The sequence below is a fragment of the Tachypleus tridentatus genome, chromosome 6, assembly GCF_004210375.1.
Source record: "Tachypleus tridentatus isolate NWPU-2018 chromosome 6, ASM421037v1, whole genome shotgun sequence".
Taxonomy (NCBI): Eukaryota; Metazoa; Arthropoda; class Merostomata; order Xiphosura; family Limulidae; genus Tachypleus; species Tachypleus tridentatus.
In genome coordinates this window covers 3,980,557-3,994,353 of record NC_134830.1, presented here as the reverse complement: position 1 = coordinate 3,994,353, position 13,797 = coordinate 3,980,557, and the positions used below count along the sequence as shown (strand labels likewise).

At 34.8% G+C, this 13,797-nt stretch overlaps 1 protein-coding gene across 3 annotated transcripts in view; it reads left to right on the top strand.

Moving 5' to 3' along the window:
* LOC143251855 (beta-hexosaminidase subunit beta-like) overlaps positions 1–13,797 on the top strand; it is a 231,626-nt gene that overhangs the window by 203,956 nt on the left and 13,873 nt on the right. For 2 of the 3 annotated variants that reach the window (XM_076503135.1, XM_076503136.1), the window contains exons 6-10: positions 2,901–3,002; positions 4,725–4,863; positions 9,639–9,834; positions 11,404–11,560; positions 11,820–12,015. In XM_076503135.1, coding sequence (XP_076359250.1) covers positions 2,901–3,002; positions 4,725–4,863; positions 9,639–9,834; positions 11,404–11,560; positions 11,820–12,015 — 790 coding nt within the window. Of the gene's footprint in view, positions 1–2,900; positions 3,003–4,724; positions 4,864–9,605; positions 9,835–11,403; positions 11,561–11,819; positions 12,016–13,797 lie in introns of all 3 variants that reach the window. The other variant, XM_076503134.1, reaches the window with a different exon arrangement.

Here is a 13,797-nt window from a genome sequence, read left to right as displayed (position 1 = left end):
ACGTTTGTGTTTAGATGTTTATATTTTATAAACTCCTTTGATTATGAATAATAATAATAGTTACCAGTAGAAACTATTCAAAACCAAACAGTTTCAGTTCAACTAAGAACCGTTAGAGTCCGTTTGATCAGGGTTGTGAGTTCGTAACATTTAGTATAGGGATTGCAAGGAATTGCACAAAACCCGAAAAGAACTTTCAGGAAGAATAACCTTAAGCAGTAAAAAGCCTTAACTATTGAATACTAAGGCTGTACACACGTAAAATGCACAAAAAACACCGATGTTAGACTTAAAAGAAAAATAATCCGCTCAAAACAGCTCGTTTGAAAGTTTTTGTATCATTACTTTTCCACCCTAGAACACAACGGTTTGTTACATAATATTAGATAATGTACTGTGAAGGTCGTTATAATATTTAAAAGTTGATTTGTTTCTTCTCTGTTTTACATAAGTTAAAAACACATGATAATTCTGGTGTAAACAATGTTATCATTACCCCTTGAAATTAGTTTTTTTACAAACATCTTGTGTTTTTAAAAACTTAAGAACAGAGTTAAGTGGTTTTCTTATAGTAAAGCCACATCGGGCTATCTGCTCAGCTCACCGAGAGGAATCGAACCCCTGATTTTAGCGTTGTAAATCCGGAGACATACCGCTGTACTAGTGGGGAGCGAACAGAGTTGAACAGACAATAACTGATTAACATCAAATTAGTGTAACGTATATTTATTCAACGCTTTTTTAACCCTACACAATCAGTGGTTTTAGGGACTCAGCCCCTATATTATGTATGAAGTGAAGGAGTAAAACAAAATCAGTAAATGTAACATTAAGTTTTATTACACGCATTCGTATAATAATTACTTTAAAATATGCAAAAGTTTACTTAAAGCAATATTTTAGACGTATTTGGTTTGTTTGAAATGGTTGCTTTTCTATGGTAATATTTTATATACGCTTACTGGAGATTGTGTCTTAGTCTAGGCATATATTTGCCTATTTATATGCATTGTATGAAAAGGATTTAGTTACACAGAAACTATAAACTCTCACTGTAATCTCAATCAAATCTCCATGGCAACCTCTAGCTTTATCTTAACATCCAAGTATCGAACTAATGCGATCAAGTAGTCAATAGCTATAGCAAATCATCATGAACCATATCAGCCAGTTACTAGATATGTTTATATTCATTAGAATTTATGAAGTTAGCTACCATATCAAGTATTCCTTATATATGTAAAAACCACTAGTATGAATAGAGAAACCTCTAAATGGAGAAGCGAACAACGTTTCGACCTTCTTCGGTCATCGTCAGGTTCACAAAGACAGAAAGAGGTAACTGATTGATAGCTGACCACATGTTTGAAGGGGGTTGTGTAATTGACTATAGGAATGTAAAGGGCGTGCTTAGATGTTGGATTATATTTACTAATATAGGTATAAAGGTGTTCCTTTGTATTGGTTTATTTTGGGCTTGAGTTGTTGTATAAGTAAGGCTTCTTTAATTTTGCGTTTATGTTTGTTTCTTTATTTAGTATTTGGGTGTTTTCTATGGTTATGTTGTGTTTATTTGACTTGCAGTGTTCGAAAACGTGTGAAGGTGACTTTTTATGTTCTTTGAATCTGGTTTCCATTTTTCTACTTGTTTCTCCAATTTAGAAGTCGTGGCAGTTATCACATTGTATTTTATAAATAATGTTGGTGTGGTGATTGTCAGTGTAGTTTTTACACAGTATAGACCTCAGTTTTGTGTCTGGTTTTTGAATAAATTTGGTATTAACTGGAATGTCATATTTAGTTACTAGTTTTTGCAAAATGTTGGCTATTTTTCTGCTGATGTCGGGAATATATGGTATGCAGCAGTATATGGTTTCGTGATTTTTTGATTCGTGAGATATATTTACATTTGTTGGTTGATTTTGCTTTCTGTCTAGGTTTTTGTGTATAATGTTTTCTACGGTTTGTGGAGGAAACTTATTGATGTTAATGAAGTATTGTTTTATTTTGTCTAATTCACCTTTATACCTATATTAATAAATATAATCAAACATCTAAGCACACACTCTGTTACACAACCCCCTTCAAACATGTGGTCAGCTACCGGTCACTTACCTTTCTTTCTTTATGAACCTGACGATGACCGCTCCTCTAAATAGAGTTTTCTATATCCATACCAGCCGTGTATACATATATATTTTTGTGGGTTTTCTTTTCATCACGGACAAGTAGTTTTTTGCCAACAGTTGAGCATAAAAAGCTTCAAAAGAAGAAACGAATTTGTAAAGTTAAAAATAGAGATCGATACAAACAAGACTTCAGACATTATTTACACAAATCCTTATTTCGCCCAAATGTAACAATAGGTAACCAAAGTGTGGGTTTATAGTTTGAGTAAATAATGTCTACAATATCTCACGTCTTGTTCATTTACTATTTTTACAATTTCAATTTGCATGGCCTAGCACGTTAAGGCGTGCGACTCGTAATCCGAGGGTCGCAGGTTCGCATCCCGGTCGCACCTAACATGCTCGCCCTTTCAGCCGTGGGGGCGTTAAAATGTAACGGTAAATCCCACTATTCGTTGGTAAAAGAGTAGCCCAAGAGTTGACGGTGGGTGGTGATAACTAACTGTCTTCCCTCTAGTCTTACACTGCTAAATTAGGGACGGCTAGCACAGATAGCGCTCCCGTAGCTTTGCGAAATTAAAAATAAAACAAAAAACAATCTATTTGCAAGTTTTTAAATTTGAAAATTTTTATTTATTTTGAATGTGTTTTGTTTCTATATAATATGAAAAACATGTCAGTTTTCAAATATTTTCTCAATTTTAGGAATTTCATGAAGTTTTATAATTATTAAATACAGTGTATTAAAACATTCTTTTGTTTTATGCTCAGGATGCCATGTCGTTTAACAAGTTCAATACTTTCCACTGGCATCTTGTGGACGACCAGTCATTCCCGTTTGAAAGTAAAATTTACCCAAATCTAACAGTAAAGGTAAGTTATTCGTTTATTGGCTACATGTTCAAACAGTGTGGTGTGTTTATAAGATCTGTGTTAATCGTATACATGATGAAACAATATGTGTCTTTATTTCTTCAAAAGGAGGCCGAAGGCCATCTGGAAGGGTCATCTAGTTTAACCATTCGTATCACATACGAACCTGTATTGTCTGTCAGTCAGTCAGTAGATGCTAAAATGAAGTCACACAAGGAACGTTTAAAGCTGAAACTTGTGCTGTCGTGACGTCAGTAAAATGTGTGCATGCTATGAATCACAAGAATAATTGTGCACTCTGTAGTCTACAAGCCCAGCACGACATGCGAACTTCAAAAACAAGAAATAAAAATGTTGCTTTTAATTCTGTTTTTAATTTTTCTTGAAATACAACAACGTTGGGAACAATACGGAAGTACATCTGGTATCACCTCTGTTCATTGTTTACACGCTGGAGCAGTATGGGGTGTTTATAAAATCGCTGTTCACTTTATCCTCCATTAAAATGGATAGATTTATCATACAAATTTTCTAAGTTCGATGGATTCTTAAAAAGAAAACTGTGCTTGAGTGAAACGTGCTTGGGCTGGATATCTGAGGATTTCAAGTTCGAGTCCGGTTGCCATAAAAACTCGCTCTGTTCTTTGACGTCGTGGATGTCCTTAGAGAAATAACGTTCCCTAACCCGTATTCAATCAGACAGAAGTAGTTCAAGAGGTGGCTGTGAGTGTTTTATCAACACCACATGGCCAGGTGGATTAAGGCGTTTGACTCGTAATCTGAGGGTCGCGGGTTCGCATCCCAGTCGCGCTAAACATGCTCGCCCTTTCAGCCGTGGGGTCGTTATAAATGACGGTCAGTCGCACTATTCATTGGTGAAAGAGTAGCCCAAGAGTTGACGGTGGGTAGTGATGACTAGCTGCCTTCCTTCTAGTCTTACACTGCTAAATTAAGGACTGCTAGCGCAGTCCCCCCTGGTGTAGCTTTGAGTGAAATTCAAAAACAAACCATTTCAAACATCTAAACGGTTATGGTTACACTTATGAAGCAGTTAAAACACTAAATTATGTTTATATATCAAATGAATACGTTACAAATATTAGCTACAACAACTTCAGTTGATAATACTAGCTAACAACTGAAGTTCCTAATAAAGACTAAATTTTGGCTGTTGAAAATCAATCTAGCATTAACTTATATCACCAATGTTTCCTTTCACTAAACCATATACTTATGTCGTTGTTAATAAGCATAGCTTACATAAATATCTCTCTTTGAAATATTTGTTCTTTTGTAAAATAAAAACTTTATATCGGTTTTGATTTTCTGTGTTTGGGGTTTCGTGGTTGTACTTACCTAACAACCAATTATTTTAGTTGTTTTATTTAATAACCAATCATTTTATTTGTGTTATCTAATAACCAATCACTTTATTTGTGTTATCTAATAATCAATCATTTTATTTGTGTTATCTAATAACCAATCATTTTAGTTGTTTTATGTAATAACCAATCATTTTATTTATTTTATCTAATAACCAATCATTTTATTTGTTCAGTCTAAGAACCAATCATTTTATTTGTTTTGTCTAATAACCAATCACTATACCAGTTTTATGTAATATCCAGCCAGTGTATGAATTCTGTATAATAGCTAAAATTACAAATATTTTATCTAACAGTAAAGATAACCAATTATAATTATATGTTTTCTCTTACCTAGGGTGCTTATTCTCCCCGCCATGTTTACACCCAAAATGATGTTAAAGATATCATAGAATATGCAAGACTGAGAGGAATCCGGGTTATTCCAGAATTTGATACTCCAGGTCACACCCAGGGTTTCGCCAAGGCTTATCCTGGTCAGTTTATCTATCACTGTTTTCACTTTTTGTATAGAACTTAGTCTGACCGTTGGTAACTAGAACCTTCCATGATTTGCTAAGTGACCATTTTTACGTTTACGGAATCAATCAATGATGGCTGAGTTAAATAAAAACAACGTTTGTGTGAAAATAATTTAACCAGATAAACAGTTCCACGAATACATGGTACCCCAAATATCTATGTGTATCGAGCTTTAATGCTTGACCACAGTAATAGTATCATGAATACATTGTACCCCAATATCTATATGTATCGAGCTTTAATGCTTGATTACAGGAATAGTACCACGAATACATTGACCCCAATATCTATGTGTATCGAGCTTTATACTTGACCACAGGAATAGTACCACGAATACATTGTACCCCAATATCAATGAGTATCGAGCTTTAATGCTTGACCACAGGAATAGTACCATGAATACATTGTACCCCAAAATCTATATGTATCGAGCTATAACGCTTGACCACAGGAATAGTACCACGAATACATTGACCCCAATATCTATGTGTATCGAGCTTTAATGCTTGACTACAGGAATAGTACCACGAATACATTGAACCCAATATCTGTGTGTATCGAGCTTTAATGCTTGACCACAGGAATAGTACCACGAATACATTGTACCCCAATATCTATGTGTATCGAGCTTTAATGCTTGACCACAGGAATAGTACCACGAATACATTGTACCCCCAATATCTATGTGTATCGATCTTTAATGCTTGACCACAGGAATAGTACCCTGAATACATTGTACCCCCAATATCTATGTGTATCGAGCTTTAATGCTTGACCACAGGAATAGTACCACGAATACATTGTACCCCAATATCTATGTGTATCGAGCTTTAATGCTTGACCACAGGAATAGTACCACGAATACATTGTACCCTCAATATCTATGTGTATCGAGCTTTAATGCTTGACCACAGGAATAGTACCATGAATACATTGTACCCCAAAATCTATAAGTATCGAGCTTTAACGCTTGACCACAGGAATAGTACCACGAATACATTGATTTCAACATCTATGTGTATCGATCTTTAATGCTTGACCACAGGAATAGTACCACGAATACATTGTACCCCAATATCTACGTGTATCGAGCTTTAACGCTTGACCACAGGAGTAGTACTATGAATACATTGTACCCCCAATATCTATGTGTATCGAGCTTTAATGCTTGACCACAGGAATAGTACCACGAATACATTGTACCCCAATATCTATGTGTATCGAGCTTTAATGCTTGACCACAGGAATAGTACCACGAATACATTGTACCCCAATATCTATGTGTATCGAGCTTTAATGCTTGACCACAAGAATAGTACCACAAATACATTGTACCCTCAATATCTATGTGTATCGAGCTTTAATGCTTGACCACAGGAATAGTACCACGAATGCATTGTACCCCAATATCTATGTGTATCGAGCTTTAATGCTTGACCACAGGAATAGTACCACGAATACATTGTACCCCAACATTTATGTGTATTGAGCTTTAATGCTTGACTACAAAAATAGTACCATGAATACATTGTACCCCAATATCTACGTGTATCGAACTTTAACGCTTGACCACAGGAGTAGTACTATGAATACATTGCACCCCCAATATCTATGTGTATCGAGCTTTAATGCTTGACCACAGGAATAGTACCACGAATACATTGTACCCTCAATATCTATGTGTATCGAGCTTTAATGCTTGACCACAGGAATAGTACCACGAATACATTGTACCCCAATATCTATGTGTATCGAGCTTTAATGCTTGACCACAAGAATAGTACCACGAATACATTGTACCCTCAATATCTATGTGTATCGAGCTTTAATGCTTGACCACAGGAATAGTACCACGAATGCATTGTACCCCAATATCTATGTGTATTGAGCTTTAATGCTTGACCACAGGAATAGTACCACGAATACATTGTACCCCAACATTTATGTGTATTGAGCTTTAATGTTTGACTACAAAAATAGTACCATGAATACATTGTACCCCAATATCTACGTGTATCGAACTTTAACGCTTGACCACAGGAGTAGTACTATGAATACATTGCACCCCCAATATCTATGTGTATCGAGCTTTAATGCTTGACCACAGGAATAGTACCACGAATACATTGTACCCTCAATATCTATGTGTATTGTGTTTTAATGCTTGACCACTGGAATAGTACCACGAATACATTGTACCCTCAATATCTTTGTGTATCGAGCTTTAATGCTTGACCACAGGAATAGTACCACGAATACATTGTACCCCAACATTTATGTGTATTGAGCTTTAATGCTTGACTACAAAAAATAGTACCATGAATACATTGTACCCCAATATCTACGTGTATCGAGCTTTAACGCTTGACCACAGGAGTAGTACCATGAATACATTGTACCCCCAATATCTATGTGTATCGAGCTTTAATGCTTGACCACAGGAATAGTACCACGAATACATTGTACCCCAATATCTATGTGTATCGAGCTTTAATGCTTGACCACAGGAATAGTACCACGAATACATTGTACCCTCAATATCTATGTGTATCGAGCTTTAATGCTTGACCACAGGAATAGTACCACGAATGCATTGTACCCCAATATCTATGTGTATCGAGCTTTAATGCTTGACCACAGGAATAGTACCACGAATACATTGTACCCCAACATTTATGTGTATTGAGCTTTAATGCTTGACTACAAAAATAGTACCATGAATACATTGTACCCCAATATCTACGTGTATCGAGCTTTAACGCTTGACCACAGGAGTAGTACTATGAATACATTGTACCCCCAATATCTATGTGTATCGAGCTTTAATGCTTGACCACAGGAATAGTACCACGAATACATTGTACCCTCAATATCTATGTGTATTGTGTTTTAATGCTTGACCACTGGAATAGTACCACGAATACACCGTATTCACAACACCTGTGTATCGTGTTGAATGACTGACCAGGGGAATAATTTCACAAATATATTGTATTCGTATTATATGTTTATGTCGTATTTTGCTCATTCTGAAGCCGTAGTTCAAACTATCGGTTGAAAAAAAATATTCTGACAAGAGATGATATTTTATAGGTGCTTCTGGAGAACGCTTCTCATGGTAAATGTTGAATACATAATTGAAGAGTCAACATTTCTGGTCTGTTTACAGCATCATGACTTGGTGTTACGTAATTACAATACATTAAAAATTAAATTACAATCACACATTGTTTCTGATGTAATAGATATACTTCTCTGGTTTATGTTTTCGGGGCCAAGGTTCAAGTCACTTCACTCCACAGGGGTAAGCGCTTTTCTCACTTTACAGAGAGTCTTATCAGCAACAAAAACCCGGTATGGCCGGGTGATTAAGGCGTTCGACTCGTAATCTTAGGGTCGCGGGTTCGAATCCTCGTAACGCCAAACATGCTCGCCCTTTTAGCCGTGGAGCCAGTTATAATGTTACGGTCAATCTCACTATTTGTCGGTAAAAGAGTAGCCCAAGCTTTGGCGGTGGGTGGTGATTAGTAGCTGCCTTTCCTCTTGACTTACACTGCTAAACTAGAGACGGCTAGGACTGACAGCTATAGTGTAGCTTTGCGCGAAATTAAAGAAGAGACAAAACAAACGTATAAACTAGGAGAATACCTCCTGATTGTTATAGTGGGTTATGATATAAATGTTTGTGACTAAAGCTGTTGTCTTCGTCGGTTTACGTGCTATAAGCTATCTTATTAAGTGTTACAGTAATCGAACTGTACACGTCAACCCAAGCTACATAAATGTTAAGTAACCTGAATTCCGAGATCGTTCACTAAGTATCCTAGGGAATTTTTTTATCAGTAGATGTTTAGGTTACATTAAAATGTCTGAGGTTCTATTGCAAATAACTGTTCATCAAAAACAGGTTAATTCTTCAAATCAGATCTGGTAACTTTATCAGTTTTCACGTATTATGTCTCAATTCCTTTAAACTACCTGAGTTTCTATCGCCAAGAACTACTTATCAAAGTTGGTTAATACTTTAGACCAGAAATGACAAGTAATCCATATCTTACACTGGGAACTTGTCATCTGATGTAAGTTAAACTATTTAAAATAGAACTGAGTAACTTATAAGCTGACAAAGCTAATCATAAAACAAACCAATTTGAAACACTGACTCGTCAATTTCGTTAACGTCATGATCCTAGTAAAATCACCACAAGTTCCTGCCACCTGAAGAGATTTAGGTTAGTTTTAAATCCAGATACTAAGTGAGCAGTGTAAAATAGTCATAATAAAATCTAAGAATAATATTCACAATTATTTTAAACATTACGACCAATATTATTTAAAATATATATATAGTACATCTTTACTTAAAACCTAGTTTATTGTTCACATGTCCTGTACTGATTCCTTAGACAACAAACATCTTGGGTGAAAGAAATAGGACTGGACTGTAATATTGATTTTTACTTATCATAACTTCTACTTGAAAGTTTCAAGAATTTTAAATAATAATCATATTTTGAAAACCTAAAACGTCCATAAAAATACCTCACCCAATAATATGAGCTCTCATGAAACATCTTGATATTCTGAGAAAGATTACTAAAACAATGAAATCCAGAAGTTTACAAAAAAACCATCAACTATAGATACTTTGTGTTATCGACATTCGCCATTTTATTTACTCTTGCTCTTCTGTTAGATCTCATTACTCCCTGTTATGGCTCTCTGTTAGATCTCATTACTCCCTGTTATGGTGATGGAAAGAATCCATACACCCCAAATTATCCAGAACATGCTGATTCAGAGATGTTGAATCCAATACAGAACTACACCTACGAATTCTTTAATGCGTTTTTCAAAGAAGTAAAGGATGTCTTCGAGGACGAATATATTCATCTCGGAATGGACGAAGTTTATCCTGGTTGTTGGTAAGACTCGCAAAATCTCCAAGTCAAATATTTCTTTATAAAGTTCTAACTTTACAATGATATTAACGAATTTTAGTAGCATGTTATAGATTCATGTTTTCTTGGTTTTCTTTTCTTTTGAATAAATGTTAGTTTATTTATTTATTTAGGCCTGCGTTCTCTTCTTACGACAGACACAGAAATAGAGTTTGCTGGTCCATGCGTCAGATAAAAGTTATAATGAAAGAAAGCTGTTTATTACCTACGGCCAAGTCAGTTTAAACCTGCTTTTTAAATCATGACCGAGTCAGTTTAAACATGCTTTTTAACTCATGACCGAGTCATTGGAAGAAGACACGCTTTTCAAACCAAGTCATTTTGAATAAAAACGTCCCTTCTAAAATACGACTGTTTTTCAGTTGTTCGTCATACTTGTTGAAAACAGGTCAGTGCGTAAGTTGACATAACATAACAGAAAACTTGGTTTAGGTCAAGTGCATAAGTTGACATGACATAACAGAAGACTTGGTTTAGGTCAAGTGCATAAGTAGACATAACATAACAGAAAACTTGGTTTAGGTCAAGTGCATAAGTTGACATGACATAACAGAAGACTTGGTTTAGGTCAAGTGCATAAGTTGACATGACATAACAGAAGACTTGGTTAAGGTCAAGTGCATAAGTAGACATGACATAACAGAAGACTTGGTTTAGGTCAAGTGCGTAAGTTGACATAACATAACAGAAGACTTGGTTTAGCAAAAGACAAAAATGGATTTGTAGATAGTGATTAGGGCGCTCCACTGATAATCTGAGGGTCACAGGTTCAAATTCCCGCCACACCAAACATGCTTGTCCTTTCAGCCGGTGGGATGTTATAATGTTACGGTCAATCCCACTATTCGTTGGTAAAAGAGTAGCCCGAGAGTTGGTTGTAACTGGTGATGACTAGCTCTCTTCCCTCTAGCCTTACACTGCTAAATTAGAGATGGCTAGTGCAGATAACCCTCGAGTAGCTTTGTGTGAAATTAAAACTAAATCAAACAAATGAAGAAGATCCTTAGATACGTTCATGAACCTGCTAAACGAATTATATCATTTCTAAAGTCGACCGTTTCTCTGTAGATCAGATATAAAAAGCTATACAAACTAACTAATGATAAACCTTATTTATTTTATAAAAGTTAACTTGAAGATTAGACGATGTGATTCCTTCTCCTTTCGTTAGTGCTTATGTTTTATTATTTCTTTAAAAAACCATCAGGGAAGACGAGTTTACGTTTATTAGATTTGTTAAAGTAGAGTCTGACAGGCTTATAAAAAGAACAGCGGATGTTCTTGATGAATTAGCTAACTTTTAAAAAACAACTCTAAATACTTTGTCAATTTGAAATGTAATTATGTGGGTGTATATATATATATATATATATCTTTATGTCACCATACAACGCTTTATGTGAAACTCAACGAATTATTGATTGCCAGACAGTTTCATAATGAAAGGTAACAGACACTTGAGGAGAACTGTTCTAAACTGAGTGATGTAACTAAATAATTATATACGGGCATATTTTCTTGTGTATTGTTTAGGAAATCTAACCCTGACATTAAGGATTTCATGAAAAGAAACGGAATGACAAAGATCAGTGAAGTTGAACAATATTATGTAGACAGAACCCTCGCGAATGTCAACTCTATGGGTTACAAATACATGATCTGGCAAGACCCAATTGATAACGGTGTTAAGGTATAATATTTTTATATGCTTTCAAATAATTCCTTACCACAGTTAAGTCTATAGAAGTGGTAATATATGATCTAGTAAGTTCCAATTGATAACAATGTTAAAATATAAAGTTTTCTATAATTTGAACAAATTCTTCACCACAGTTAAGTCTATAGAAATGGTCAGTATAGTTGGTAATATGACTCAATGTTCTTAATAATTTTCAGTATAATTAACTTAAGAAGGTATACTTTATTCTATAAACATGCTTGTGTAACAGGCAGCCGAAGATACGATAGTTGAGGTTTGGAAAGACAAGTACTTGGACTCCAAGTTAGATTACTGGTACAACTACATTAAAAACATCGCTGCTAAAAACTACACCATGGTGCTCTCCGCTCCTTGGTACTTAAATTACATCAGCTATGGACAAGACTGGAAGAAGTATTATGAAGCAGACCCCAGAGGTTTTGATGGTATGAAAAAAACAACACTATATATCATTAAACTTCACCGCTGACTAACACTAAATAAAATAATGTAATAATGAATGTACTAATTGATCAGATTAGTTGGCACTTAAAATATTTAACAATTAGGAATTAGTCATTTCAACGAAGTTTAACTTTCTAATGGTAAAAACTAATGTTTTTTTTGAGCTGCTAAAAATATGTATCATACGTATTAACGAAAGTACGTGGTATTGTTTGTTGTTTAGCACAAAGCTACTTAATACTTTGCCTGCGCTGTGCCCATCCAGGGATTAATCCACAATTTTTTGTTATAAGCCCGCAAACCTATGGATGAGTCACGATTGGTCAATGTAAGTTTCGAAGTAAAATGTGTTGAATTTCATTGGTGTTGTTGATTCAACGTAAAGTTACACCGTGGATTATCAGCGCATTTTGGCGTTTTACATCCATAAAGTGACCACTGACCTACTGATGGACAACACGTCTCGTTCGTTTTTGTGGTTAATTCATGTCTGTATATTTCGTTAACATAACTGAACAGTAACTACAAAACTAGCAATATTATTTTCCTAATAAACCAAATATTACTCTGTCTTAACGAACAAAATATTATTGTGTCTTAACTCACCAAATATTACTGTGTCTTAACTCACCAAATATTACTGTGCCTTAACTAATAAACTATTTTTTAACTAACCAAAGGTTTCGTCTTACTTTTCATCTTTAAAAACTGAAAAGTTGATGTTTCTCCTATTATAATCTAATTAGCAATATAGTATCATTTATAGCTAAAAATTAAATTGTTCGAACAACATAATACCAACTACAAACAATTCGAGTCAAAACTACATAATACCAACTACAAACAATCCGAGTCAAAACTACATAATACCAACTACAAACAGTTCGAGTCAAAACTACATAATACCAACTACAAACAATCAGAGTCAAAACTACATAATACCAACTACAAACAGTTCGAGTCAAAACTACATAATACCAACTACAAACAATCAGAGTCAAAACTACATAATACCAACTACAAACAATTCGAGTCAAAACTACATAATACCAACTACATACAGTCCAAGTCAAAACTACATAATACCAACTATAAACAAACCGAGTCAAAACTACATAATACCAAGTACAAACAATCCGAGTCAAAACTACATAATACCAACTACAAACAATCCGAGTCAAAACTACATAGTACCAACTACAAACAATCCGAGTCAAAACTACATAGTACCAACTACAAACAATCCGAGTCAAAACTACATAATACAAACTACAAACAATTCAAGTCAAAACTACATAATAACAACTACAAATAGTCCGAGTCAAAACTACATAATAACAACTACAAATAGTCCGAGTCAAAACTACATAGTACCAACTACAAACAGTTCGAGTCAAAACTACATAATACCAACTACAAACAATCAGAGTCAAAACTACATAATACCAACTACAAACAGTTCGAGTCAAAACTACATAATACCAACTACAAACAATCAGAGTCAAAACTACATAATACCAACTACAAACAATCAGAGTCAAAACTACATAATACCAACTACAAACAATCAGAGTCAAAACTACATAATACCAACTACAAACAATTCGAGTCAAAACTACATAATACCAACTACATACAGTCCGAGTCAAAACTACATAATACCAACTATAAACAAACCGAGTCAAAACTACATAATACCAAGTACAAACAATCCGAGTCAAAACTACATAATACCAACTACAAACAATCAGAGTCAAAACTAC